Source organism: Chanodichthys erythropterus, chromosome 5 (assembly GCF_024489055.1).
Source record: "Chanodichthys erythropterus isolate Z2021 chromosome 5, ASM2448905v1, whole genome shotgun sequence".
In the NCBI taxonomy this organism is placed as follows: Eukaryota; Metazoa; Chordata; class Actinopteri; order Cypriniformes; family Xenocyprididae; genus Chanodichthys; species Chanodichthys erythropterus.
Genome location: NC_090225.1, coordinates 5,702,201 through 5,727,691, shown reverse-complemented (window position 1 = coordinate 5,727,691; position 25,491 = coordinate 5,702,201). Strand labels below are relative to the sequence as shown.

The window sequence follows — 25,491 nt, the reverse complement described above, 5'->3', positions numbered from 1 at the left end:
TATTCCTCAGTCAATTCATTATAAAAAATATAACAAGAAAAAAATCATAAAATTATAAAATAATGCCTATTTTTGTAATCATTTTTTGTAAAAATTGAATAGGGTCACAAACGACCCGATGTGTGTATGAGTGTATGTATATTTTTCTTCACAACAATTTATTCTTAGATGACGGAATACGTGCAATTCAAATTTATTCCACAAGGTGGCAATGTCTGATACACAATGCTGAAGTGACGACTCATTCAGACAGAAAACGAAATAATAATAACATGAAATGGCTCAGCGATTTACTGCAGAGCAAGTACTGAACGCAATCAAATATGACTGTAACTGTTACTGGATAGATCTGGTGAAGCTGTTAGCGATCAAAATATTGATTTTAAAGATTTTGAAAATTATATAGTTTTGAGAATACATTTGAGATCGCGAATAGGCTCATATTCATGACCTCAAACATAAAACTAGCCCATTATTTGCTGAATTTACTGGGAAATGAGCTCTGACGAGGACAGTGATGATGGCATAAAACATCTGCACAAACGGAGCCCTTTCAAGTTCCAAAAGGTAACAAAATATGATTTATTTTATTCTTCTGTAATTGTTTCTCTAATATCAGAGGAGTTTTATATTATCACGACAGGTAGAGATCCATCCGTGTTAGATATAAATCCGGGTCGATAACGACCCGAATATGTAAGAATGATTGGCGAAACAGTCATGCATTTAAGGGTTAAAATACCAACAACTGTCCAAAGTAATGCATGTAAGCTGTAATCAAGCCACTGAATGTTTTCAGTTAAATACTAAAAAGACGGAGTTAGTTTAACGTCTGTAGTAGCGTAGGCTGTAGGGCCTATGGCACATGAATGTAGCTTTTGATGCGATCGACGCGGGTTCGAATCCGCCTTTGCAGAACTCGCTCTTCTCCCTTTTTCTATCACAAATCAGATCGGAAAGGCATTTATTTTTTATGAAAATGGAGAAAATATTTGAAAAGTTGAAATAAAGTGCCTATAAGTGTTTATAATAAGGTATTTATTGGGTTGGCAATAGATTTGCACCTCTTTGATTAGTTGCTGCCAAATGTCTGTTGCCCTGTGTCTCATCAGGTTGCCTGTTGACACGTGTATCATCACCTTAAGACCTTTGTTCATCTTACCTTAATTTGTGATCCGAAGATGAATGAAGGTCTTACGGGTGTGGAACGACACGAGGGTGAGTAATTAATGACAGAATTTTAATTTTTGGGTGAACTAACCTATAAAATAAGTGATCCATGTTTTACTTGCAACAGAGAACAATGAACATGAGTGAACAAGAGTAAGATTTCAGAGAACAATCCTAATCGTACAACTGATTAAATCAATAACCAGCATTTAATGAAATTAACAAGACTAGTAAAAGAAATGACAAGCAAACCGATGATGGATTGAAATATTAAATCAAATGAAATCACACTTCAGACCTCCTCAAATATTTAGTATTTGGTTAAATAGGGATGCACCGAAATTTTGTCCACCAAAAATGGCATTTTCAATTTTTAGCTCAAAGAGAAAAACGGCCGAAAAAAATATGAGCAGAAAATATGCCGCCGCGCTCCTCAGTGTTCAGCGCTCAGTTTTCACTCTCGCTGGTGCGACACTCAGTGTTTCTTTTCCGCTCCACTGAGTTGCTCACGGCCCATGCAAACTCTTATGATTGTGTGGTTTTAAGGGATGTTTGTCTTCACAAGTAGGAGATAGGAGACATTTCAAGGTTTTTAACATCACAGGACAATGTTGTGAAGCAGTAATTTTCCATTGATTTATTGTTTTTCCCTTGGTATAATAACACTTGTTGGAATTGTACTGGTCAGACAAAGTCAAAGCATTGAATAGTGTAACATCTAGATGTAGTCTGAGCATTAAACATACATAACTAAGATTAGTCAATAAACTCGGTTCTTTTTATTATCATCACTTTGTCTCCTGCTTCTTCCCTGGGTTTCCCAGTCTGACATGCAGGGATTCAACGTACGGGATCAAATCTGATATTTCTGATCAATCAGAATTTTCAGTTTCAGCCAGGTATTTTTATTTCGGTGCATCCCTAGTGTTAAATCCATATTTTTTAAGTTAATTCTTTTGATGAGGAAACAAAACAGAAGGCGAGCGGTCACTCCTGTCCTTACCTTGGCAAGTCACTATGTTTCTCAAAGAACAATCTAAAAAACAACAAAAAATATTTTTATTTGGACTGGGAACCCTTTTTTTGGTTTGTGTTCACAAAAGTTATTCTTCCACCACCATTTTACTGTGTTGATTACAACATCATGCATTACTGATGATGTAAAGTGGATACACACATGCACTCGCACACAGAAACCAAAATCAGCAATTAAACCAAATTCCATTCGAACAGCAAATCAAGGTCTCTTACCCAATTGGTGGTGTGGTGCTGCTGTCCATCTGTCCATCTAGCACTACCTTGTCCTTCTCCAGCTCAGTGATGATCTTATCCATTCTGCCAATCATGCGGTTGACTCGCTTTGACAGACGTTGACTTGCCTTAGACTCCTCCACCACTTTCTCCTGTCCCGTCTTGGATAGCTCTCGCTTTATCTCCTCCAAGTCCTGTAGAGAGACACACAGTGGATCACACGTTTAATTGTTTATCAACAAAATGAAATTTTTTTAAGACCCTCTCTCTCGGCAGACGCACCTCACTGTACTCCTGCACATCATCCTTTAGGTCCTCCAGTTCCTCTTTCTCTTTGGTGAGGAGATTCTTCTGCTCCTTCAGTTTGGTGCAGGCATCATTCAGCATGTCAATCTCCTCCTTAGTGATTTCCTCCCCCTGAAAAATGACACACACAGTGTCCATCAACACTCACTCCTGAGAACACACACATTTACATACATGCACAGCAGTGTTGGGGAAACTCTGAATCAGTTGTGGACTTTTTGGTGCAAATTCAGGAAACTGGATAAAGTCTATAAATAAAACTTTTAGTGAGGAAATGGATGGAAATTCTTTGTAACTTTTAAAATTGTAATTAGCTAAAGCTATTTTTCCAAATAAATTGTTAAAATAGTCCATGCCCAATAGGTAAAGTCTTTTGTGCTCCTCAAGGCTGTATTTATTTGGCCAAAAACACAGTAAAATATTATAATTTAAAATAACTGTTTTCTATTTTAACGTTTATTTTTAAAATTCTTTGATGAATATAAAGTTGAAAAGAACAGCATGAATTTTAAATGCATCCTTGCTGAATAAAAGCACTAATTTATTAAAAAAATAATAATAATAAAAAAATCTTACTGACCCCAAACTTTTGAATGGTAGTGTAACTTGTTATTGGAAAAGCAACACTGGTTTGAAAACATTTTAACTATGGTCACACTTTTTAAAAGTGTAGTTAAGGTACTCCCCAACACTGATGCAGAGACAAAGTGGTTTCTTTTTTATAAGAGGATCAGTAAGAGGAAAGGAAGGTCTTCCATACAGCAAAAGTGTTAACAGAAAGGTGACTAAAACCAACTGAAACACATCGTAAGGCTTATTTAGTGGGCCTTTGAGCCACATAAGACACAAAACCATGAGGATTTTCTGCAACTTCACTGTCCTACAGGCTCACGCATACGCATAAAGGGAGAGAGAGTTCAGGTGAAGAAGGAAGGAGGATGCAGGCATCACCACACACGACTTCTGCTCTTTCAAATCACTGTATTCACAAATGTACAGTATGTACATTTGTTTCAGTCATTTTTTTTTCTACAAGCTATGCTGAAAACACCAAGCCTTTCAAGAGTCTAAGCTTAACCCTAAACCAACAGTTCAGATTATAAAATTTTAAATGATGGGAAAGCACACAGTAAAGTGACTAGGAGAGCAGAGCATCAGTGTGGTGGTCTCCAGATGGGGAGCAGTTCAGCATCTAACCTGAATGTACAGATACCTCTGCCACTGCTTGAACTGGAAAAATGAACACGCAAAATAATACACAACACACAAAGACAGAGAAAAAGCATTTCCTGTGACATGACAGCACAAGATCCTGTTGTACAACAAACACAGTCATCAGTAACACCAGAGACGGCATGAAGGACAAATGCAGAGCTTAAAGGTGCTAAAGAGGATGTTTTCTTTTATACATTTTTGCAATATTACTTGAAACTGTCTTTACTAACTGATAAACGACTATTTATTAGGTGCACTGAAAGGAATAATATTAATATACATCATCTGTGCACGAGGTAGGGCCTTAAAAACATCAGCCAATCGTTTACGCGATCATCGCGTATACGATTGGCCCTCTGGCTTGTCAATCACTGCTGTAACGTTCCTTGTGAGAGACGTGCACGGATGCGCGCTCCAGTAACTTTCCACACTCCACAGGCGCCGCATGCAATGTTTTTGTCAGGAGACAGGAGTAACAACTGCAGATTATGGGTTACCTGCGGTGAGTCCGACATAATGAATCCACTAACAGGACACAGAGAATGCCGGTGGTAAACACTCGTGTTCCAATACTCGTGCACGAGTTTTGGGAGGCGTTCCCTCGAAATGAGCTGTGAAGGAGGGGGTTTGTTGTTCCGCATGCGCTCATTTCAAAAACTCACTAACAGTCTTTGGATTCTCAGTCGACGAAAAGATCCTCTTGTAGCACCTTTAATATCATCATCAGAATTATTGTCTCATAAACTGCAAAGAACTGTGCAAATTAAGTCTCATTTTATTGCTCTGGAAAGTGTGAGTGCATTAGCTGAAATCATTCACTAAAAAAGATGTGGTTGGTCCAGCTATACCATTTTTGGTATCGTAGTACAAAAATGTTAGCAGCTTTGGATGTTTGTAAATGTAAATATGTTTATTATCAAGACAGAAAATAGCTGCCTAAAGGTATTTCCAAAATGGCCTTCGAGTGGACAGACTTGCATTAAAAGGGTTTTAAAAACACTTTTTGATAGCTTTCATTACTCATATTAACAAATATTGTTTTATAATGCTTAACATTTCATTAGTAAAGAACACTACCGTTCAAAAGTTTGGGGTCAGTAAGATTGTTTTAATGTTTACAGTCAAAACAGTAATACTATGAAATATTACAATTTAAAATAACTGTTTAAATATTTTGTGGAAACTGTGATACCTTTTTTTCAGGATTCTTGAATGAATAAATTTCAAAAGAACAGCATTTATAACATTTTGATGTCATTTTAATGCTGTTCTTTTGAACTTTATTCAATAAAAAATTATTAAAATAAAAATAATTCCTTAAAAAATTACTGATCTCCAAATTTTGAACAGTAGTGCACATTTACAAAGTTCATCACATTGTGTTTTCATGTAAATATTTTAGTATTTGGTTTTATTTTTTGTTAATAATGTTTAATAAAAGTGTTAACAACACATCTCCAGAGTTTAAACAGATTTAAGGGAGACAATTTCTGTCTTTTTTGTGTGTGTGTGTGTGTGTGTGTGTGTGTGTGTGTGTGTGTGTGTGTGTGTGTGTGTGTGTGTTTGTTACCTTAATACCCTCCAGCACTGGTGCAGTATCTCGTAGTGTTTCTGAATGGATGGCCACATCTACATTGGAGAGGGCATGTTCTGCATCCACCCGTCGTTCTGCTTCAAACGCCACCATCTCACTCTCCTGTGAACATATATGAACCCTTCATAAACATTTCAACTCCGCTACAGGTAACACTGCCAGACTTAAAGTGACTGTAATGACCTGTGCGGCCAGTTCCTTCGCTTTCTCTGCAGCATCAGCCAGTCTCTCCAGCTCCCGCTCTCTGTTTTCCTCTCGGATGGCTGCCTCTTCCTGTAGCGTGGCCTCCAGCTTGGTCTTGTTATCCACTTTAGAGAAGTCCAGCTCTGCCACCTTCATCTGCGCTTCTTTAGCCTGTTAAAGCACAAAACACTCTCATTTCACCAGAAAAATCGGAAGCATTGACTGCATGTATATGACTATACATTTTTCATGAACCTAACCTATATTTATTGTAAATATAGGATATACTGCTTCGACCATCTGTACTGTCTACATACCATGATCTCTGGCAGGTTCTGTAGTGTGGTTTTAAGCTGGTCTGCAGGGGACAGTGTGTCTGGCAGGAACATGGCTCGGGACAGCAGCAGCAGAGATGTGGGGATGTGTTGATTGAGGTGAAGCTCTAACCACTGGTATGATCAGAAATGTGCAATACATGATGAGAAGACAAATTACTGGGAAGCAGGGGTGTGACAAGATCTTGTGCCAGGCGTGGATAGAATATGCCACCGCCACATTATGCCTCCACTGACGTTTTGCTTTTTATAGAAATAAAAACCATTTAATTCAGTTGGACAGCAGTCACTTCAATCCCATCCAGCTCATCCAACACGAGCTCCAGCACTGTACGTAGTGCAGCAGAAATCAGATCATGTGACGAGAGTGAGTGACGAGATGACTGACAAGACCATGGCGGAGGATTTGTTTCACAACAGAACCTAAGCATCTTAAATGTCTTATCTTGTAGAATGCGCTCTCAGCACCACCTATTCACAGAGCATGCGTGATTGCGAAATCGAAAGTCAAACGCGATTTCAACACCACGCATTTTGAAAGCGGCTCCCTGATGCATGCAAATATCTCCCAATATGAAAGCTATCTTAGGCTGGGCTGTGTAGTTGTAACCATCTCTCAGCTCTGTATCATGCTTGAAGAAAAAGATGAGAAATAATGGTCTTATCTAGAGAAACCATCACTCATTTTCTAAAAACAAAATACAATTTTATACATTTTAACCAGAAATGCTCATCTTGAACTAGCTCTCTTCTTCTCTATTAGAATTCCAGCAGTGTGAACAATGCTAAGTGTATTACTGCCCTCCACAGGTCAAAGTTTGAACTAATTTTTATATGCAATATGCTATTTCAATAGTATATGACAATTAGTTCAAACTTTGACCTGTGGAGGGCAGTAATACACTTAGCAGTGTCTACACTGCCGGAATTTATGGTTAAAATGTATAAAATTGTACAATTGTTTTAAGAAAATGAGTGATGGTTTCTCTAGATAAGACCATTATTTCTCGTCTGGGATCGTGTAGAACAATTTGAAGCTGCAATGAAACCAATTTTGACCTTCAACTGTTTGGTGCCCATTGGAGTCCACTATATGGAGAAAAATCCTGGAATGTTTTCATCAAAAACCTTAATTTATTTTCGACTGAAGAAAGAAAGACATTGACATCTTGGATCAGGAAAAGTTTATTTAAAAGTGGACTAATCCTTTAGTAAGACTAAGAGAAAACTGTGTTATTCATTTTTATTTATACTCTTTTTATTTCTGTAATCAATTTGCGGAACGCCAGTGGCTTAACGATGTAATACAACCATTATTTGAAGTGCCAAGTTAGTTTCACATGGTGGTTTGCTCTATTTTGATCGTTATCGTACACAACAATGTTTATGTCCTAACTGTAAACTTTTTTCTCAGTATTTCTGTGATAATTTGAATACTTGTAACACAGAAATAACTACTGTGTGGTTCAAAACGGCTCTCTCTGGATCAGCGCGTCAGCATGAACCTTTTGTCAAAGGTTTAAATGATGTGGGCGAATCGCTGTCATTATTAAAATAAGATCGAGTGGGTGTTTGAATCGAGATCGCGATCTTTTTACGATTAATCGTGCAGCTCTATCATAAAGTAGAACTGAAATGACATTCAATACAAGGTGATTAGTTAAAATATTTCAAATGCACCTGCAGATTATTTTTCTAGTAATGTATTTCGTCATAGAGGGTTTCTTAAAAAATACTGTGTAAAAATCTTTTTTCTCGTAAACTCAATCTCGTGTCTCGTCTCGTCTTGTGAGCTAACCGTCCGTCACACCCCTACTGGGAAGCAATAATTATACAGGGATGTGGAGCATGTGTTACCTGTTTAAGCTGCTCTCTCAGTCTCTCCTCCGTCACTCCCAGAGCTCTCATCCCTCTCACACGACATGCTGACTGCAGCTCGTTCACATTCAGACTGTCCACTCCCTCCTCTGCTATCAGCTGTCAATCACACACACATGTGCAAGGAAATCAGCTAGGAACAAACTGATATAGACGTTCTGGACAATACGATTGCTGACCCGTCTTGACACAACACATCTTTAGCTGAGTAAGGACATGTTCCAACCTTGTCGTCTGCACGGATGGCTCTGAGTTTCATGATGAGCTGGAAGCGCAAGAAATTGTTGGTGCCAATGGACTGCAGCTCCAGCAGCTTGCACAGGGCCACCAGTTGCGGCCGTGTCAGATTATCTAAGGTCAGTTCATCCTCAAACAACTTAGAGAAACGTATGATCTGCTCATTACTGGGTCTCTCTCCTGAGTCGCGAATCTGGAAGGGAATAGGAAAGGAAGAGAGAGAGTTTGACACAAAAGAAGTTCCCATTCATAGCACTTATGAGCATCGTCTCATCCAAAGGCCAATTCACACCGCACAGACAGACGCCAACAAACACCGCCAGACATGTTCGCTGGGATTTGTTGGATCAGTGTGTTACCTCTGTCGGAATTTGTTGGTTTGATTTCACCTGACTGAACATGTTCAATTGCCGTTTGTTGGGTCTTGGAATGTCTGAGCAGTGTGATATGATTTTCCAAGAAACTCTGACATACTCTACTGTAAACATCCTTTATTGATATGAAAATGCCCAAACCTCAATGATCATCAGATCGCATAAATCAGTGGATAATGAATAGAAATCATGATTCTGTCTAATAAATATTTAACTAGCTTGTTTAAACATATCAATATTTCTCCAAGTATTCACAGTTTTGGACTGGCGTAGCTGTGTGAACACAAATAAACCACAGCAGACGAGACTGAATATGAATGCGTTTCAAAATATCATAAGATATCAAATTATTATTTTGCACTCCTGACATAAATGGAGAAATTACTGTCACTGCAACTATAAACAGTGAACAAATATTGACGCTGGAGTATTTAATTTTTCTAATGAAACCGTCTTTCCCCTCGCAGCAACCACGGCTTCACCCACAACCTCTTTCTTTTTGTATGCCCTCTTTTCAGACACGTGAAAACATTCTGACTCGAAGTTTGTCGGGCAGTGTGAACATAAAACATTTTTCATAAAATTCTAAATCCAGCGGCCAACTTGATCGTCTGTGTTTGTTGGCGTCTGTCTGTTACCCCTTTTTCACCAAAGCAGTTTGAGTGCTGGTTTAGAGCCAAAGCCTAGTTTCAAATTAGTTCTTTGTCTTTTGACATCTAAAGCACCAGCTCTGAACCAGGAAAAGTGGTTCGTAAAAAGCACCAAAACATTGATAATGATCCTTAAATCCCAAGAATTGATTAGCCTAATCTGTTTTCAGTTGATGAATGAACAGAACATGTAGCGTGCCTCCCATCCAAGAAATCGCAATAATCTTTGTTACTTTTGATATGAAGCAAAGTCTCAGATTTTAAATGATGCCCATCTTATTATAAGATTAAAAAAATAAATACCGTTTTGGTGCTGTTTAATGTGGCGTGACAGATCGCACGTGAACATCCTGTTCTCCGCTTTATTACCAGTTACAGCGTGAAATAAACATCTGAAGATATGTTAAAAGATACAGTACAACTTATGTCTCGTGTAATCGCTCAATCAGTGTTTCAACATCGGAAAGATGTTAATAAATCAGCTTGTAGCCTAAACAACATCACGTAACGTCACATTTACCTCAGAAAAAACCATATCCAGTGACCATAAACTCATTAGTCCGCTAGAAAAATCTCTAGAGAGCAGCATTCTGATAAATATATGCACCGTTACATATTCATTATGAATGTTCTTTAATATTTAATGCATGTTTGAATAAACACGATTTAAATGTTTATATTTCAAAAAAACAAATTGGAGTAGAAATATGATTATGTAATTCTAAACTTTATTTATTATAAAAAACATAATTTAGTGTAATTTAAGTGTTTGTATGTAAATCAATATTATAGTATTATATTATATGTAGTACCAACTGACTCCCATGTGTAGTTTACAACATTAGTTGAGAGATTTCTTTCCTCTAGAAAATTTGCCATGTACTGTATCTGATATACTACATCCAAAATAATTGATATCGAATCGAATGTGAATAGAAATAGCAGCTAATCGAGCTAATAGCAGCAACCGTAATCTCCATCTATACAAATTACGGCGAGCTGCATAAACACGTTGGATTCACCGTGTTTGGATGCTGATGTAGGTCTGCAAAGCCATAAGCATCAATAGTAACGCAACGTCCGCCATTGTTGGCGTGTTTGTGTTTGGTGCTTCCGCAATAGTGTTGCTGGGAAAGAGGAGACGTATACAGTGACGCTATGTTGTGGCTTTTTAGCCTTTGGAAAGTCAAACCGGTTCTTAGAAGGTTCACCAGTCAAACCAACTCTGAACTAGCTGTGAACTAACACACAGTTCATGCTGGTGGAAAAGGGGTATGTTCAGTGTGAATTGGCCTTAAGAGCACTTCATTAGCATCACCACATGGGGGCAAAACAGAGCTAAGTTTTGAATCACACGGAGAAGCAGTAGAGTTGTTTTTTAGGATGAGCATGTATTTACCTTCTGAAAGAAAGTGGAGAACTCCTCGGTCACGTTGCCTTTAGCTGCTTTGTTTCTTAGTGCAATCTCTTCAATTGTGTCCTGCAAGAACTTGGCCATCTCTAATTTCACTCTCAGCTCCTTCTTCAGCCTTTCCTCCTGCAAAACACACACACAAACAGAGAGAGAGAGAGAACACGAGAGCGAGATATGATATGATGTCACACACTTTGGCATAAGAAATATAATTACGGTCTTTATGGATTAAAACTCAAAAGGTCAGCATACCTTTTTGGACTGTGTCTCAAAGGTGGACGGCAACATGTTTGGGAAAAGCTTCACTGCAATAGGAAGCAGAAACTCCATAAATGGAACGATGATGAAGACCAAAAAGGGCACAAGCCGGAAGACATCTGCACACGTCCTCAGGAACTGCAATTAACAAGAGACAGGTAGAAGAAGTGATGAAACGTAATTACTGATCAATTGTGGTAAGCCTATTGTCTAGAACTAAAAATGGAGTAAAACCCCTAACAGAGCTTTTAAAAATAATATAATGTAAATTATTGTATTTTAATAATTTGTTACATAAAAAATGTAAATATATTTTAATGATGCTGTATTTTTGTGAACCATGACCTGGACATATTTAGGTATGATTCACTCCTTCTATATCACCAAAAATAAATAAATAAAGTAAAAAAATTAGAAGAGTGAGAAAATCCCACCATAGACCAACAAAGTCAAGCCATCAGTGCATCCACTCCATATGTCAAAAACTGACTTCCTGCATCAAGCCATTTCTGATAGTTAATGAAACATGATGAATTTAGAAAATTAGAGGTTAGATAACAAAGGAGCTTCATCTTTATAAGAGGGGTCCCTGCTCTACTTAGCCCACCTGTGTGTCAGTGGGCCCTATAGGAAAGAATTTAAACCAGGCAGGCTTGAAAAGAGCCTTTGTGTTTGCTCCATTGACATGTATATCACCACAAGCAGAGAGACAGAGAGCATGTGAGGGGGAGAGAGGAAGAAAACAGGGAGGCCTGGAGAGTGAAATATGCAGGGAAAGAGTGGGTGAAGATGGAGAAAGAGAGTGAGGGCATTCCAAAGGAAGAGGCTGGGAGAGAGCAGGACAGAGGGCTTGGGAAGGGGGTTGATGACTGATATCAAAAGCTAAAGGGACCCACACTGTGCAAGGCCAGTTGTGAATAGGCAGGATTAAGGATGAAGCAGGTCAGAAGAATAGCGAGAGTGAGGTGCGACAGATGCTAGCTGAGGCGGAGACATTAGCATACCTCGCAATTCTAATGTTGACAGAGATCAAAATATAAAGAAAACTTCAGTAAGCTCTTGATAACAGCTAACCATGACAACCTAAACATGAGTATTACACTAGCTGTGGATGTATTAAGATTAAATGCTGTGGAAAAACTATCCACCAAGGCTTTGGGATAGTAATAATGCGATTTTTGCTTGTTTTAAATAAGTAGATTTTTTTGAAGAAAATGTGCTTGCCTGTGCAGAAAATGCGCTTGCCTGTGCAAAATAAAATGAGCAAAAGCTTGATAGTTTAACATTTACAGCCATAAATAATTGCATTTTAATTTTAAAATTGTACTGTGAAATAATAATAATAATAGTAGTAGTATCATAGTATCATATATACTAATTTTTAATTTATATTACAGTGTTACATATTAAAAGTATACTGCCGTAATGTTTAATATTTTGTTTAATATTTTAATTTAGTAGTATTAGAAGTAATAATACATTTATTTTACAGTACAATTTTTTTTATTATCCTACAATTGTACTGTGAAACAATAATAATAATAATAATAATAGTATCATAAATACTCATTTTTAATTTATATTATAGTATTACATATCAATAGTATTCAACACTAATGTTTAATATTTTAATTTAGTAGTAGTATTAGTAATAATAATAATAATAATAATAATAATAATACATTTATTTTACAGTACAATTATTATTATTATTATTATAGCCCTACTACTGTAAAATAATAATAAAATCACATAAATACAATTTTTTTTATTTATATTACAGTATTACATAATAGTATACAACAGTAATGTTTAATATTTTAATTTAGTAGTATTAGTAATAATAATAATAATAATAATAACAACAACATTTATTTTACAGTACAATTATTATTATTATTATTATTATTATTATTATTATTATTATTATTTATTATTATTATCCTACAATTGCACTGTAAAATAATAATAATAGTTTCATAAATACTAATTTAATTTATATTACAGTATTACATAATAGTATTCAACACTGTTTAATATTTTGTTTAATATTTTAATTTAGTAGTTTTAGTAGCAATTTTTTTTACAGTACAATTTTTATTATTACTATTAAAGCCCTACGATTGTACTGTAAAAAAATAAAAATAAAATAAATACTACATTTTAATGTATATTACAGTATTACATATTAATAGTATACAACAGTAATGTTTAATATTTTGTTTAATATTTTAATTTAGTAGTATTAGTAGTAGTAATAATAATAATAATTATTATTATTTATTTTTAATAATTTAAATATTTATTTTACAATACAATTATTATTATTATTATTTTTATTATAGCCCTACAAACAACATTTTAAAAAGTACAACAACAACAAAACACAGTTTCTGTAAGGGCTATTTCTATCTCTGTGGCTTCATGTAACCACCACCAGAGTGAAACCAAACATCACTCCTCGATAACATTGCCATGACTAAGGAGAAATGATAGGAGTAATGTAGTGGATAATGTTGGGCATTAATATCCTAGCAACCCAAGGACAGACAGTCTGTTCTGAGACAGTGAGAGACAGAGCGACTGGTGACACAAAGCCTGAGCCATTTCCAGTACATACAGACTTGCAGTAGAGACCTCAAATGGTTATAGATTGTATGCGTCACTAGAGTGTCAATTTACAACAGGCCGAGTCACACAACCGTCTGAGAATTCGAGGCTGGGAGGTTATTAACACTGAGCTTACAGAGACGACGTGTAATAAAACGTGATAGCTGCAATCAGCCGTGTGCTTGAAATCTCAAATACAATACAGAAGAACAGTGACATGATCATTCAGAAATCATAATATGCTGATTTGGTGCTCAAGAAACATTTTTTTTATTATTATCAATGTTGAAAACAGTTTTTTTGTGGAAACCCTGACATTTTTGCAGAGTTCCCATAAAAACTCTGCCATGTCCACTAATTATAAGCGTTTTTGGGGTTGTTTAAGCTTGGCGATCAAGTTTATGTAGTTATTAAAGTGTACAGGTGTGGGTTGTGACAATTCGATCTCATTTTCAGCATAAAGCATTTCCATTTATTTCGTTTTTTATGAGCTTGTTCTTGTTCGCTGATTTTCTTGCAAGATCTGGCAACACGAGTCAGGCTCGTACCGTTAAGTTCAGCTCCGTACACACTGCGTAGAATTTTTGTAAATGCGGTTGTCACTACCTGCTTTTTTTGGGAGTTAATTCGGTTGTAGAAAGCAGTTGTTACTGCTGTAAATTACTGAACAGTGTGTACAGAACAGGATTAAGCACTAAAAGGTGAATTGACAACCGAATTTAGCTGAAGTGTGAACGTGGCCACAGAGTAAACCCCTAATGACTTTTCCCTAAAGACTCAGCAGGGCACTAATTTAAATCAGTAAGCTATAGAAGAGATCCAGTCAGGCTTTAAAGGACTGGGATTAAACTACGGAAGAGTGCTAACCTTCAACTCCAAATCCTACTATATACGATTTAATTACATTACACTGGGTTAAATCCATAGGGCAATGACAGACAAACAAACCATTTAAACTACACCAAGAACAACTACATAAGCACTGACAGTAATGTGTACAAGCGTTACTCAAGTACAGGGTGGTAAAATATGACAGCTTCTTTGTATCTCAAGCACTTGAACACAATCATGTTGTCATGGACTCCTTGTTAAAGTTTAGGGTATTAGGTGGTCTCTACCTCGAGGGGCATTGACTTTAAAGGCGATTTAACATGAAACAAATCTGAGCATAGTTCAACTTTGTATAAATGTTGGCAGTTCTAATCTGATTGGCTAGCTACAGTTATTATATTGTACGTATCAGCACAGAGGGATACTGATTGGGAAGGTTCAATCCTATCAACTCAGTCATAGAGCGTTATGAATTGTTCTCGAAGTGAAATGTAAAACTTAAAAGAAAAGGTTCAATAAACTGTTGCATAGATCTAATACACTACGCATCTATATCTTTTCCCTTTGTGTTCTGAACTTTCCAACGAGAAGCGCAGCGATGCGTGCTGTAACTCCACGTTGCTTCAAGCGCATCATTCTGCATACAGGATGCGCATTAGCGCTTTGTGTCGCTCCGAGTCCAAATTGGAGCATTTTAAATTATAACACATTTGCGCAATGAAAGAATATTAATAGCCTATCTTGTTTGTCCTATCAATCATATGTTGTTGCCTAATTAAAAAGCTGCACTATACATTTTTTATTTATGGATGTCAGAGTCTGCTTTCAGATGCTCCCGTGTGTATCAGTGTAAGCGTTTAGGGAATTATAATTGTGAATCATTGTTAGTCAATCACAAACATATCTGTTAAGTGTGTGAACACGATGGCCAATCAGAGGTGTTTAAGAATCTGCGCAACAGTGTTCAAAATGCTAGGGGGAAATGCTGGTATTGTCACATTTTTAACATTTCAGTATTGACTTGGAACCTAAGTCAGTATTTTGACAAACCTATCAAGGACATCCAAATATGAGGATTCCTTTGTGAAAGACCCCACTCCTAAAATATCAAAGTTCAATATAAATACCAAAAAGAGCAAATAAAAAATAAATACTGAATAAATGTCAAATTATTATTTTTAATGATTTTATTTGTTATTTTTTTTACATACAATTTTCACAATTTTGCCTTACTATATTTTAATTAAATGTTATCTATTTCTGTTTTTGAATTTTTATATTAACTTTTTTTTTTATTGAACCATTTTTTTCTGTGAATTTATGCTACTGAATTACACACTCAGTGGCAACCCCTTAAAAAGCCTTTGAGGTGTCTGCGCCGTTTGATTATGTATATACCTGTCTCCTCTCTCGGCGTGACAGAATGTGTCCGTTCAGCACCCTCCAGAGCATCCGCACAGCGATGGTCGTGTCTATCCACAATAAGCGGAACCCGTGATAGTAGTGCTTCACTTCGTCAACCACGCGTTGACGTATTGTCCGTCGCACGGGTTCTGCATCCACTGTCGGACTGTACACCGGTCCTCCCTCTTCAAGCTTTTTATTTTTATCTTTCAGTGTACGCAAAGAACGCTCCACCTTTGAATCATCATGGAGACGGCCTGTAGTATGTACCCACCGGACCGGGGTATTCTGTGGCCAGGTTAGCGTCCTGGGATATGTGGAGTGGGTGTGGACAGGCAGGGCAGGGTCAGGTACAAAGATGGCACAGTAAAGGCGAGGTGAACTGGACAAGCGGTGCTGGACAAATGATGCATGCGGCCACATGCTGCTTCCAAGAAGACCATGACTGCTGAAAACAGACATCATACATCAGTCTAAATAATCTTTAAATAAAGACCCAATTAAAAGATCTGACCAAAAATGAGCATGACCCAGATACAACTCAATGTTCAGTTCCATTTACCTGTTTGTGGCTAACCGCAGTGCATTGCAGTTAAAGCATACGCCTTCTGACAACTTTCCTGAAAGAGAGTCAAAGACAAGAAAAAACATCAGATATCATAAAGATATCACACAACACACATATGAAACCACTATAAAGAAGGAGGGACCCAAAATAATATTGTATAGCTCCAGGAACACTAAAATTTGTATATGAAGCAACAAACCAGTGTCCTAAGCTTGCTCTTATAATATGTATGAGTGTTGTTTATACATGGTAAGATGATATGAAATAACATAGGAGGGTCATAGAGAGTACTGCATGCCAGCATAGGATAACAGAAAAGGACAGAGGAAATACTTGGTCTTGTGTCTTTTGGGCTTAGAATTGAGCAAAGATGTGCAGTTTTGTAGAGGTCTGATAAATGCAGTCTTAACCAGGTAGTTACTGTGGACTGAATGCGGTTTTGATCAAACTATATTCAAATAGAACAACATAACCTACATTTGAAATTCATCATCATAGCAATGGTAACTGAGACCATAAAGATGTAATAATGTGAACAAGATGCATGTACATATTGAAAAGAACAGGACCAAACACAGAACCCTGGGGGACACCATGAGTTTGAGGGATAGGGAGTCGTAAGAAAGCTGTGAGGTCTGATAGAGGTCAGCTACACGACCCGAGCCCGATGGGTCACGAAAAACTTGCGGGTTTCGGACAGGGTTTGGGTTACTGTTTAATGTAATTCATATAATGTGTGTGAGTATTGTTAATACATGGTAAGATGATATGAAATTACATAAGAGGGTCATAGAGAGTACTACAGGCTACATGCCAGCACAGGATCACGGAAAAGGACAAAGGAAATACTTGGTCTTATGCCACTACTGCATGCAGAGCCCCACTGCCAATAGAAAGGACACACAAATGAAGGTGTGTGTAAGGTCCCAGGTGTGTATTGTATCAGAAACAGAAATGGAGGCACTTATGCAAAATACTTTCAGCTTTACATCAACAAACCTTAATGCCAGGAACCAATAAATTTGAGGTTTCAGTATATTTTCTTAAAGGGTTAGTTCACCATTAGATCATGGAAAAAGTTGAATATTAGGTTTTCAGGGAGTCTATATATATATATATATATATATATATATATATATATATATATATATATATATATATATATATATATATATATATATATATATATATATATATATATATATATATATATATATATATATATATATATATATATATATATATGTAACCCTTCCGGTTAGAGTTTGCATAGCTCACATTTTTTAACTCATAACCCATTTTCTGTTGAAAGCTCAATTCACCTGTGTTCATCTGAGAAAAAAGACTATGACCCTCCTGCACCAAGATGTGCCAAGATAAGCCATCTGATCAATATCACATTTCAACCTAATCAACTTTACTATACCAATAAATCAGAATGTCTATTCAAAGACCTAAACCAGATAAAGTTCCAGCTTATTGTGTCATTATCATAAAACATTTTATCCTAGCTCAGTTTAAAAAGCATTTGGTTGAGTTTTCCAAACATTTTCAGCCAGGTGTGTTGTGCCAGGTTGGACGTGAGTGATGAAAAATGCATTAGTTCTTGCATGTCTCCAAGAGTGATATGTTAAGTTTAAATATGTGGATGTTCAAATGAGATTTAATAGATATAACATTCTTGGATGAACCTCTTTAAAAACCTTTTGGATAAATCTCTTTATAAAGGAAAAGTGAAGGAGTGGACCATAACTGCCGGATGTCCTTATACTTACTGTAAATATAACTTCAGGAAACTCCCTTATCTAGAGTAAGCCAGTAAAGCTATTCTCACCCATTCTGTCTGTATCCCACCCATGCACATAAGCATACAGTTTCCCTTTCCTTGAAATAGAGCAATTCATCAAATCTGACTTCCACCTGAACCATTTCCCTCTCCAGTAGACTATGCAATCTCTATTACATATACTTACGGTCTCGGGATTCTCTGACTTATCCACTCAGAGACAAAAGGAGGAGGCCAGACTCCATAATTAATCTCATCCCACTTTCCTTCAGTACTATAGTGTAGGACCTTTGCTCCAATGCCCCGGTGAAGCCTAATCTCGGTCTTGCTCGCCATATGTTTGCTGCACATGTAAAACCCTTGGCCCAGTGCCCCCGGTGCAACCTAATCTTACTGAATCCAGGATGTTCGCATGGAAGAATAAATGCTTTGTCTACTTTCTCTCTCTATATTTAGCCCTATAAGGTATCTGGCCTCACATCTCGAGGTCAGTCAACTGCTGGCTGAAGGCCTGAGATCTCCATCCGCTCATAAGTCTCCGTGTGTTTGCATGTAGACAACTAAGTTCTCTGAATAGTATATGCTCTTAACAGATTCAGGGTGTGTCTTGGAGTGAAATGGAGAAAAAAAAAAAAAAAGAGTAGTCATTTAAGGTTAGGCCTACAATATGTTTTTTTTTTCCTCTACATACTGCTTCAAATATTCAGATATGCTTTCTAAGTAACTGATTGGCTGATCTAATGGAAATGATAGTCAGTTAAATGCACAGGGTGTAGTTTTTTAATGTTTTTTACTAGTTTAGGCTTAGACGGATTTTCCTAAAGAATGTAAACAATGTAACACTTTCACAATCCAACCAAGGTGGTTCCATAATGCTGCCTGTTAACATTTCAACATCCCATTTATTTCAACAGCAGAAAACACATCCTGCAGCATGCTGACATCGTGGCTCATGGGCAATCAATTCTGGACACAACATTTGAGCTGTAAATGTCATGTCAATAATCAATCTAGAGCCACAAGAAAATTACATCTTTACATGCTGAATGGATGAAGACACGACAAGAACAGGCTACAGCGCTAAACCCTTTACTAGTGATGCTAAAAGGCAACCAACAGGGGGAGATATTTATAAAACTACATATAAACTTTAATATAATGAAATACTTATATGTTGGCAAACACTTTGCAGGGCTCATAGGGCGATCCTTTATGAAACCATCTCACAGATAGTGTCCGACTCCGTCAGCATTCAGAGCTGTAGTTTTGTGAGAAGGTCTTATCAGAAGGAGCAGTCCCTCTGAGAGTGTGATAAAACAGCTAGTGAAACGTATTAAGTCCTACAGATATACCTCATTTATGTATGGAAACAAGGTCAAGACTTGAAAGTGCATAATCATAATCTCTATGCAAAGAAACAAACAATGATGGTTGGTTCAGTCCATTGATTCACTGAACCTATATACACTATATTGCCAAAAGTATTGGGACATCCCTCCAAATCATTGAATTCAGGTGTTCCAATCACTTCCATGGCCACGTGTATAAAATCAAGCTCCTAGGCATGCAGACTGCTTCTACAAACATTTGTGAAAGAATGGGTCACTCTCAGGAGCTAAGTGAATTCAAGCGTAGTACTGTGATTGGACTTCTTGCACAGGTTGCAACCTTTCGTGAACTTTCCTCACTACTAAATATTCCATGGTCAACTGTTAGTGGTATCATAACAAAGTGGAAGCAATTGGGAACAACAGCAACTCAGCCACCAAGTGGTAGGCCATGTAAAAATCAGAGCGGGGTCAGCGCAAGCTGAGGCGCACAGTGCGCAGAAGTCGCCAACTTTCTGCAAGAGTCAGTAGCTACAGACCTCCAAACTTCATGTGGCCTTCAGAGTAGCTCAAGAACCGGGCATAGACAGCTTCATGGAATGGGTTTCCATCTCTGTGCAGCTGCATCCAAGCCTTATGCTGCGTTCACACCGAACGCGTCTGGGGCGTCTGACTTACATGTTAAGTCAATGCAAACGCGCGTCTAGAGGTCCTGCGGCGCGAATCAAGCGTCTAGCGCGGCGCGAATCGGCCGTTGACGCGCGAATGGCGCGGCGCGAATTGAGCGTTCACGCGGCTGACGCGCGAATTGAGCGTCTGACGCCCAAACGCCCGAGTTGAAAAATCTGAACTTTGGCGTAAATTCGCGGCGCGTTAACCAATCAGGGACTCTGCTTTGGTAGTAACGTGTTTATGATGTGATCAGTGATGCCGGAGACCAGAACAAAGATGTCGCTGTGTGTAACGTTAGCCACCCTGAGTTCTGTGATGTGTCATTATATTTTTATCGAGACAGGAATAAAAAGGACCTTGCCTGGAAGAGAATCATCAAATGCAATGCAAAGCGTCAGATGCAGTAGCAGTGGACTCTAGAGCAGTGGAGACGAGTTCTCTGGAGTGACGAATCGCGCTTCTCTGTCTGGCAATCTGATGGATGGACAAGTCTGGGTTTGGCGGTTGCCAGGAGAACGGTACTTGCCTGATTGCATTGTGCCAAGTGTAAAGTTTGGTGGAGGGGGGATAATGGTGTGGGGATGTTTTTCAGGGTTTGGCCTTGGCCCCTTAGTTCCAGTGAAAGGAACTCTTAATGCTTCATCATACCAATACGTTTTGGACAATTTCATGCAACTTTGTGGGAACAGTGGGGATGGCCCCCTCCTGTTCCAACATGACTGCGCACCAGTGCACAAAGCACGGTCCATAAAGACATGGATGAGCAAGTTTGGTGTGGAGGAACTTAACTGGCCTGCACAGAGTCCTGACCTCAACCCGATGGAACCTCTTTGGGATGAATTCGAGCGGAGACTCTGAGCCAGGCCTTCTCGTCCAACATCACTGCCTGACCTCACAAGTGCGCTTCTAGAAGAATGGTCAAAAATTCCCATAAACACACTCCTAAACCTTGTGGAAAGCCTTCCCAGAAGAGTTGAGGCTGTTGGTGGACCAACTCCATATTAAACCCTACGGATTAAGAATGGGATGTCATTAAAGTTCATGTGCACGTACAGGCAGGTGTCCCAAAACTTTTGGCAATATACTGTAGTGTATATAATAGGACAGTCAACTCAGTCAACAGAAACGCACATCAGCTGTCCTTCTCTCTCGTTTTGGTTGCCTGTGCCAAGTCACAGTCTGTGCTGGTACATTTAACCAGCTTGAGCTACAGTGTCCTGATAAGAAAACCCCATCTCTGGCAAGAGACAATGTAGGTCAAGACTTCATTGCAAATCTCAGAGTAAACCCTTCTTTGGCTGTTTACAGTGATGCAACATGTAACTCATCTGACATTTTAAGAATCTTTTAGTTTGTTAATAATAGTCAGTGTTATCATGCTTACTGGCATGTTGAGGTTTTTTAATGATAATCTACATTATCAATCCAAAGGCTGAATGTTATGAAAGCTATCGATGGTAGCATTTGTTTACCTAATAATGCATATCCAGATCAGACCTCTACTTTATAGGCTGTCATGCAGAGCTGTGGTTAATCATTTGTCAGACCACACTGCTGTAGACTAGCTACAAGAAAGAAAGTCCACACATGGGAGTTACTGAGGTTTCTCAGGAAGCACTTCAAGTATATTTCGAAATCAGTTACAGATTGTGGCAGCAACACTGTGGTTGAGAAAACAGGCAAAAGAGCATTAGTTTTAATTCATTTCGACAAGGTATGATGCCGTAGCCACTTGCTTCAGCTGCAAGGTTCAGAGATTTGTGGTTTTACTGCCATTTAATTGTGCTGCATAATTTTCATCATTTATTTAAAGAAAACTGAAAGTATGACTGCATTTTCCGGTTAAGTCTAAATTAGATGCATACATTTATCAATGTTGCATTACACTGATTTGTATTTTTAATGATTAAGGACTGGTTTCACAGACAGGGCTTAGATTAAGCCAGTGTTAACTAGGGCTACACAATTAATCGAATTTCTAATCGTGATTACAAATCACAGATGCCACAATTACATAATCATTCAAAGGTGCAAATTACAAAAAAAAGCCCACTTACATAATTCAGCTTGCCTAAGATGAGTGTTGTTTTTTCTTACTACAGGTTATTTTAAGGGTTTTTCTATTGTTTTAGTTTTAGTATAACATTATAATGCCATGCATTTTTTTTTTTTATTTAAAGAAGAAACCAAACCAATGTATAGTTGACATTTGAGGCTTAATGATATAGAAAAGCAATAAAAGTTGCTGTTTTCATACAAAAATATGGCATACAGTTGTTTCAAACAATGGTATAAGCCATTAAAAGCATTCAATGTAAATTGTGATAATCGTAATAAATAATTGCAATTACAATTTCAAGGGAATAATCGACAATTACTAATTTTGTCAGAATCGTGCAGCCCTACTGTGAAAAGCACATATGTGTATTTATCGAAAAATTCAGTCTGATAGTTTATAGCAATTTACCGGATTCAATGTGTGAAAAGGGCTTATGACTCACTAATATATTATTATTTGTTATGCCTGCACAAAGCAGAGGTGTAAAGTACCTGAGTAAATGTAATTAGTTACTGTACTTAAGTATCTTTTTGGCTACTTTGTAGTTGTACTGAGTATCAAAGATATTGGCAACTTTTAATCTCTACTTGACTACATTTTTGAGCAAGTAAATGTACTTTTTACTCCACTACATTTGTGATGAGTAATGCAATTACAAATTACATTTTTCATGGCAGCTAACTTTTTCTGCAGCAGTTTGTTTCTGATATAAAGAAACAATACCGCCATCTAAGTGCATTGAAGGTACTATATCTTGTGCATTTTGACTTCACTCCCCCAAATCTGTCAACATGTCTACTTTACGTGAATGTGAGTCCATTAGCAGGTAGTTGCTGATGTTTGATTTATTAGATGAGGAAATGACAGCAGCTGGTTATGAGGCTCAAACCAGCACATACAGTAGACTTCGACTATTTAATTTTACTTAATGTTTTATTTATCCGCTATATTGACAAGACTGTTTTGAAGGATATTGGTTTACTTATGGCCTTTCTGTGCACTTAAGCTTAACTGAGACTTGAGAGTTTGATGTTTAAAAGGTTTTAAAAGGTAAATTTATTGCAATAATAAGGTGTTCAGTTTTATTTTGATTTTAGAAAATAAAATTGATTTCTCATCTTACTAATCAATTGTTTCTTATTTTCACTGGCATGTCTCTCAGGACTAGTGCATCTCTGAGCCTACATTCAGCGTGAGTAAAACACTTAAGTACTGTTAAAATCAGATACTTTAAGACTTTTACTCAAGTTGAACTGGAATTGGTTACTTGTAATGGAGTCATTTCAATGTAAGGTATCAGTACTTTTACTCAAGTATGGTTTTCAGGTACTCTTTGCACCACTGAATGAACCTTTATGTGATAAGAATAAATTCAAAAGATTGAATCAAAATTAATCAGTGCCATCAATGTATAGGCCTACTTCAAATTCGTTTAAGTTCAAGTCAATATTGTCAAGCTACAATGGGCAGATGTCATTATATTGTTTATGTGAATGATGCTTTACTATGACAGGTGGATAATAATAAGGAAGCAGTCATTGCAGTCTGCGCCACAGGGAGGAGGAGGAGTCTGTCCTCAAATAACCTCCAGAACACACCAGGCTACAAGCTCCTGTTCTCCAGCAGCCTCAGCAAAATATATGGCTGTAAAATGACTGACAAACAGCCGCATGACACATAAATGGCGACGATATACAACATAAAATAACACGTGTCTGTTTTCAAGCATTTAATGATATTTATTTCTGTTAACCGCATTGACGTTCTCAGACAGAACTGGCTTAAAAAAGAAAGCGCTCCATAATAAAACGTTTCTTCAAAAGTATGGAAGCGACTCGTTGACCATAACAATGAGCAGACAAACCAAGCAGAGGTCAACAACGGTTACAGCACTGTTATTTTCCAGAAGTGACTTACAGTAACAGAGCATGATGATGACACAAAAGCGCAAGCACGTGTGACACTGACACATACGCACTGGGTTACAGTGAGCCTCCATTATACACAAACTCATACATTCAGCACATGAAAACCTGCGATTATGACTGCTTCTATCTGTGAGGCTAGACATTTAGCTTGTTAGCTAATCACTTAAGCTCTCATTTCACCAGTCGTTCAATAATCTTGCGAGCTAAGTGGCTAGGTCATGAACTTTCTGACTTTAGAAATAGGAGGGAATTTTTTCATACAAGACATTTGCATTTACATGAAATGTCGGAATATGAATAACAGTAAATGACTCAGGAGAATATAAAACTCACAAGGCCTTATCGGTTTTGATATATAAATACAACCAAACTGGTTACTGTGGTTACGCCTGTATTCTCTGTGACGCATAAAGCTAGCTGCGTTTTTCAAAATAAAAAGGCAATATCGATAATCAATAAAGTATTGATCTCTCTCCTGTACTAAAAAAAACAGTATTACCTTTCCTGAATTCGTTCTTTAATGACCTAGATGTTTTCATCAACGGAGTCCGAGACCTGGTGAGCAAAATTGATGCCATTCTGTTCCCTTCTGTATGGATGAAAAGGCGTCAAACGATTTACAGTAACGCTGAGTGGACGTAACGTTACAGAGATAATACGATGACGGTTTATGAACTATCCACAGAAGTCATAGTCTCAAGCTCTCGGTTCATGTCCTTGTACCCTCCTCGGTGATTGAAGCGATGAGTTTGCAAGCGCTCGGCATTTGCTTCCGTGTTCCTGTGGCTCGGCCAGCAGAGGGCGTGTTTCAGTTGCTGTCTGTGAATGAAGGTGACAGGACTGACCGAGAAGAAACGATGAAGCGCTGCCGCGCTCATTCATTGCCGCAAAATCATATGACTGGGAAAAATAGACTCGAAATGACCAACAATGGATGTTGTTTAGCGTTCAGATATCCATAAAAACTACCTATGTAACTTAGCTTTTACATATATCCTAAATGTGAAGCACTGTGCACAAGCGAATTATTTCAAGTATTTTATAACACTACACATGTTTTACAAACAAAAACGCTTGCTAAGTATTGGTATATAAGCGGAAATTAAATACTGCTTTTGAAGCGGCAAACATTTTATGGTTTGTGAACCCTGGCCAATGAGGTCTATGATACGGGCCATGGCGCCATTGTTGCCAGATCCTACTAAAAAAAATAAGAAAACTCATTTGATAAAATACGCTCCTAATACATGATCATTAAAATGATTTAAAAAAGCGACCTCAGTTTTTTCCCTTACAAATGGATTATGTGATTCGTTCTTTTATTGTAGAATACATGTACATAAACATTGCATTTTGCAATGGAATTGTCTTGTTCATAATTTTATCTTTTAAAACGTTTCAAATATAACAGAACATAGATCAGGAAGAGCTGGGAATAAC

General features: G+C 37.5%; 1 protein-coding gene across 5 annotated transcripts in view; it reads right to left on the bottom strand.

Moving 5' to 3' along the window:
- Nucleotides 1-24,842, bottom strand: part of letm1 (leucine zipper-EF-hand containing transmembrane protein 1) — a 29,012-nt gene extending 4,170 nt beyond the window's left edge. For 2 of the 5 annotated variants that reach the window (XM_067385780.1, XM_067385783.1), the window contains exons 1-13: nt 24,551-24,842; nt 16,273-16,330; nt 15,705-16,158; nt 10,860-11,003; nt 10,593-10,730; nt 8,159-8,362; nt 7,912-8,031; nt 6,037-6,168; nt 5,720-5,890; nt 5,513-5,638; nt 2,704-2,838; nt 2,422-2,615; nt 2,174-2,206 (exon numbers count right to left, since the gene is read on the bottom strand). In XM_067385780.1, the coding sequence (XP_067241881.1) occupies nt 2,174-2,206; nt 2,422-2,615; nt 2,704-2,838; nt 5,513-5,638; nt 5,720-5,890; nt 6,037-6,168; nt 7,912-8,031; nt 8,159-8,362; nt 10,593-10,730; nt 10,860-11,003; nt 15,705-16,158; nt 16,273-16,330; nt 24,551-24,629 (1,988 nt within the window). In that variant the 5' untranslated portion in view covers nt 24,630-24,842. The remainder of the gene's footprint in view (nt 1-2,173; nt 2,207-2,421; nt 2,616-2,703; nt 2,839-5,512; nt 5,639-5,719; nt 5,891-6,036; nt 6,169-7,911; nt 8,032-8,158; nt 8,363-10,592; nt 10,731-10,859; nt 11,004-15,704; nt 16,159-16,272; nt 16,331-24,550) is intronic. The other 3 variants (XM_067385781.1, XM_067385784.1, XM_067385785.1) reach the window with 3 other exon arrangements.
- Between the last annotated feature and the right edge of the window lie 649 nt (nt 24,843-25,491).